Source organism: Rhea americana, unplaced genomic scaffold (assembly GCF_003343005.1).
Source record: "Rhea americana isolate MKP2758 unplaced genomic scaffold, rheAme1 scaffold_861, whole genome shotgun sequence".
NCBI classification, from domain to species: domain Eukaryota; kingdom Metazoa; phylum Chordata; class Aves; order Rheiformes; family Rheidae; genus Rhea; species Rhea americana.
Window position 1 is genome coordinate 5,946 of NW_028187046.1, and position 3,225 is coordinate 9,170.

At 67.3% G+C, this 3,225-nt stretch overlaps 1 protein-coding gene across 1 annotated transcript in view; it reads right to left on the reverse strand.

The window, feature by feature from the left end:
* Window positions 1-836: 836 nt before the first annotated feature.
* The window catches only part of ATXN7L3 (ataxin 7 like 3), a 5,658-nt gene continuing 3,269 nt past the window's right edge, over window positions 837-3,225 (reverse strand). The window contains exons 7-11 of the mRNA XM_085323733.1: window positions 3,115-3,214; window positions 2,712-2,755; window positions 2,499-2,570; window positions 2,011-2,144; window positions 837-1,723 (exon numbers count right to left, since the gene is read on the reverse strand). Of these exons, the coding sequence (XP_085179859.1) occupies window positions 1,575-1,723; window positions 2,011-2,144; window positions 2,499-2,570; window positions 2,712-2,755; window positions 3,115-3,214 (499 nt within the window). The 3' untranslated portion in view covers window positions 837-1,574. The remainder of the gene's footprint in view (window positions 1,724-2,010; window positions 2,145-2,498; window positions 2,571-2,711; window positions 2,756-3,114; window positions 3,215-3,225) is intronic.

The window sequence follows — 3,225 nt, forward strand, 5'->3', positions numbered from 1 at the left end:
GGGGGGCCGCAGGGCTCTGCGGGGCTGCCCGTCTCCCCCCCACCCCACCATAGCAATATCCTTTAGCAGCAGTTTTAAAACAAAAGTGAATCCAGAATCGAGAGCACCATAATTTGCAAGACCCAACTAAAGAACTGGCCACGCTGCCTCCACCAGGAGGGCGCAGACGAGGAGGGGGGCAGCTCCCCACGGACACTACGGCCAAAGTCCGGGTGCGAGACAGCTGGGGGGGGGGGGACACGCAGGGCCTGGGGCCGCAAGCTGAGCAAACTCCCGACACGGCCCCGGGTGGAAAACAGCCAGAGAGGGGGCAAAGCCAGGCCGCGAGAGGCGTGGGGCCGGGGACCCGGACGCGGCCGGAGGCAGCGGAGCGAGGGAGCAGAGGGACCAGCCCTGGTCCCAGCACGGAGGCCGCCCGGGGAGCCCCGTCCCTGCGGGCGCCCGAGCCTGGAGCCCACGGGCCACACGAGGCGGGAGGCGAACACCCAAAGGTTCCCCCCGCCCCGGCTCCCGCCCGCAGTGCCGGGTCCCCAGGCACACGAGGACGGGGGCACCGACCTGCCCGGGGGCCACCAGCCTGAGGATGGGCAGAGGGGAGAAACCAGCCTCGAAAGGGGGGGCTGCGCCTCCCMCCGCCGCTCTACGGACCAGCTGGGGTACAGCGTGTTTTCCAGCCTAGCCAGGCACCCCCGGCAGACCGGGGTCCCCCCTTTCCCCCCAAAGGGGCCGGTTCGGGGCAGGGCCCGCCAGAGCGGCCCTCCCCAACCGCACACGGCCCCCGCTGCCCCCCTCGAGCAGGCCCAAACACAAAGGAAATACCCCAAAGGAGGCAGCATGCAGACCCCCCAAAACACCCCCCCTCAAGATCCTTGGCCAGGGCGGCCGAGACGCGGGGCAAGGCCAGTGCCCGCCAGCAGCCGAATCCGGGTTTGGGGGGGGGTGTCCCCACTTGTCTGGTCTGAGCGAGGAAAAGCTCCCTCGAGGCGCTCACCCCAACCTGAGCCAGCCCAGCGCACGGACTGGGGCACTGGCCCCAGACCGATAGGGCAGGAGGAAATCTGCCCCCAACGCCCACCCCACTAGCCTGGTCCCAACCCGCCCTGGAGACCTGAGCCTGCCCCAGTTCCCCCCGCCCCCCAAGCTGGGCTACGGGTGCTCTGGGAGCGAGCGTGGGAGGCAGCTGCAGCCTGTTTTGGGGTAGGTGGTGCAAAGGGAAGGGGGTTTGTGCCCCCATCTCTGAGCAAGACACCCCCCCCACCCCGAGCCCCGATCAGACCCCACGTACAAAAACTACGTCACAGAATAAATAGAGGCACCAGGAGGGAGGCAGGATGGGGGAAGGGGAGGGGGCATTAATGGGGAGGGCCACATCCAGCCCCCCCTTCCCCAGCGCCCTGCCACCCCCTGCAGCGACAGCCAAGTCCTCCATCCTCCGCGCCCCGGGTACCCGCTCGTGTCCGAGCCGCGGGGCCGCCCCAGCCGAGGTGGGAGCGGCTGCGGGGCAGGAGGGGCCGCCCCAGCCCGTGGCCATCTGTCCGTCCGTCCCGCCATCGGCGAGGCGTGCTCCGCTGCGCTCAGTTGATGTCGTCGTAGATGCTGGGGGTGTGGGGCGCAGGCGGCTTCGGCTTCTTCTTCTTGCTGGAGCCGAGCCCCGGGGCACCACTCACCAGCCCCAAGTGGGGCTTTTTCTTCTTAGTCTTGCGAGACTCCGAGTTGTTGGTACCTGGGCGWGTGGGAAGACACAGGACGCTGGGGCATGGCTGGGGCAACAGGAGCCCCCCCAGAACAGAGAGGATCCCCCTAGCAGAAACCCCTGCTCAGGGATGCTTACCCCTAAACTGGGGGACACTCTCACACTMAGGAATAGGGGTGACAATTACCCAGAGGGAGCTGGTTTAGGGACCAGCTTGTGCTGGGGAGACCCTGGGGGCCGGGGGCAGACAGGAGCGACCAGGCGGGTCCTCGCGCAAGGCCTTCGTGCCGCAGGGTCCATCCCGTTTAAACACTCACTTGCTTTCGAGGAGGCCGAGTCGGACGGCGAGATGTCGGAGGAGCCGTCCCACTGGAGCCGGCTCATGATGGCCTGGCTCTCGGCCACGTCGAAGCTGTCGTTCTCCACGCTGCCCTCTGCCTCGGGGAGGGACCTGAGGCAGAGGCGTTACACGTGTCCCCGAGCCTGGGGCCCGTGGTGCTGCACCCAGGGGTGCCGGCTCCCCCAGCCTCCCTGCTCGCTCATCGGTGCGAGGGAGACGCTAAGGGCTCAATCCAGCTCGCGGCCGCGGGGCCCAGGGCTGTGCTCGCAGCTGGATTGCACGTCCYGATGCCAGCCCAGCCAGATGCCCGTGCGCCTGTCCCCTCCCTGCATCCCAAATACCCCCGCAACCCCCTCCCACGATCTCTGTTCACAGCCAGGCTGTCGGCACTGGGTGACAGAGCCTCGTCCCCGTCCCCGCACTGGGACGTTGGCCCTCACGGACCCCATCTGTGTGCTCACTTACGCAGAGGGACCGAGGAGGTAAACCCGGACCGACCTCCGCTGCTCATCCGTGTGCTGGGGACACCGCAGGGACCTGCCAGAGGGGAGACAGGGCTGAGTTAAGGCATTTTTCCTCTTACCATCCCCATCTCCCATCCAGATCCAGGCACCCTAGGCAGCCCCACAAATCCCAGGTGGCACTTCCCAGCCCGAGGAAACCCCAGGAAGCTCTCACCTGGTGCACATCTTCTTGGTGTGTTCGGAGATGACCCCGCATTGCTGCGGAAAGAAGGGACGAATGAGCAGGYGGGTGAGCAGCCACACAGCCCCAGGGCTGTGCTGCACCACGCCGGCCCGAGGGCACCCCACCTCCCCAGAGCTGCCCTGTCACCCTAAGAGGGACCAGCCACATCAACCAGATCTACCACCCTGGGTCACCATGGCTCTGCTGCCCAGCCAGGTGCAGGGATTTCTCCAGGCAAAGATGTATCGGAGCAAGATTTCCACACCGGAATCGCGTCCCGCCTACGTGCCCTCAACCACTTCTCCTTGCCGGAGACGTCTGCCCACGGTCYGGTCCAGTGAGACCCCCGAGCCACAGCGGTGACGGCTGCGAGCGGAGCCCCGGGGCCACGCACCGTGGTGAGCAGCGTCCGGAGCTCCTCGGGGCCCAGCGTCTCGTAGCTGATTCCTGCCGAGTTGCTGTACTGCGGGGCACAAAAGGCAGCGTCAGGCTGGTGCGGGAGGAC